This window comes from Nestor notabilis, unplaced genomic scaffold, assembly GCF_000696875.1.
Source record: "Nestor notabilis isolate BGI_N333 unplaced genomic scaffold, ASM69687v1 scaffold8933, whole genome shotgun sequence".
NCBI classification, from domain to species: domain Eukaryota; kingdom Metazoa; phylum Chordata; class Aves; order Psittaciformes; family Psittacidae; genus Nestor; species Nestor notabilis.
Genome location: NW_009921442.1, coordinates 26,906 through 27,638, shown reverse-complemented (window position 1 = coordinate 27,638; position 733 = coordinate 26,906). Strand labels below are relative to the sequence as shown.

The 733-nt window shown below is 58.7% G+C and overlaps 1 protein-coding gene across 1 annotated transcript in view; it reads left to right on the top strand.

Moving 5' to 3' along the window:
* The window catches only part of POLG (polymerase (DNA directed), gamma), a gene marked incomplete at its 5' end in the record, with an annotated part of 9,219 nt that overhangs the window by 6,056 nt on the left and 2,430 nt on the right, over positions 1–733 (top strand). Inside the window, 2 exon segments of the mRNA XM_010011150.1 lie at positions 244–415; positions 650–733. The exon segment at positions 650–733 is cut by the window's right edge and continues 33 nt beyond it. Coding sequence (XP_010009452.1) covers positions 244–415; positions 650–733 — 256 coding nt within the window.

Here is a 733-nt window from a genome sequence, read left to right as displayed (position 1 = left end):
GGGGTGTGAGGCAGAGAGAGCTGCAGCCCCGTGGGCAGAGGAAGGAGATGGGGCTGGATAGTCCTGATCCTCTCTCCCTGCTCCCCCAGGGCAGAGCAGGTTTGACCTGGGGCTCTTGGTTTCTCCAATGAGCTGCAGGGGCTCATCTGTCTGCCCCAAACTGGGGGGAAGTGTTTGAGGTTCTCAGACGGGGCCTGCAGCCTCCTGCCATGCTTCCAGCACTGCTCCCCTCTGCCCTGCCAGGTTCCGGAGGAAGAAGAAATGGAATGTGGTGGAACAGCGAGTGTGGGCTGGAGGCACCGAGTCAGAGATGTTCAACAAGCTGGAGAGCATCGCCTTATCGCCCTCCCCACAGACCCCGGTGCTGGGCTGTCACATCAGCAGGGCCTTGGAGCCTGCCGTGGCTAAGGGGGAGGTAAGGCTGCTGAGCTCTCAGCTTTGCTTGTCTTCTCCAACGTGGCAACCCTGTGTTTAGCCTTTTCTTAGATGCTGGAGATGCAGTAGGCCCTCAGAGCCATGCAGGAAACCCATTGCCCCTTTTGCCTGCATGCCACCCAACAACCCGGAGTTTAACAGCCTTCTCCTCGGAGCAGTCCTATACCTGGACCCCAGTGCTCTCTTAGCGCCCATCTGTGTTTCCTTTCACCAGTTTCTCACCAGCAGAGTGAACTGGGTGGTGCAGAGCTCGGCTGTTGACTACCTGCACCTCATGCTGGTTGCCATGAAGTGGCTC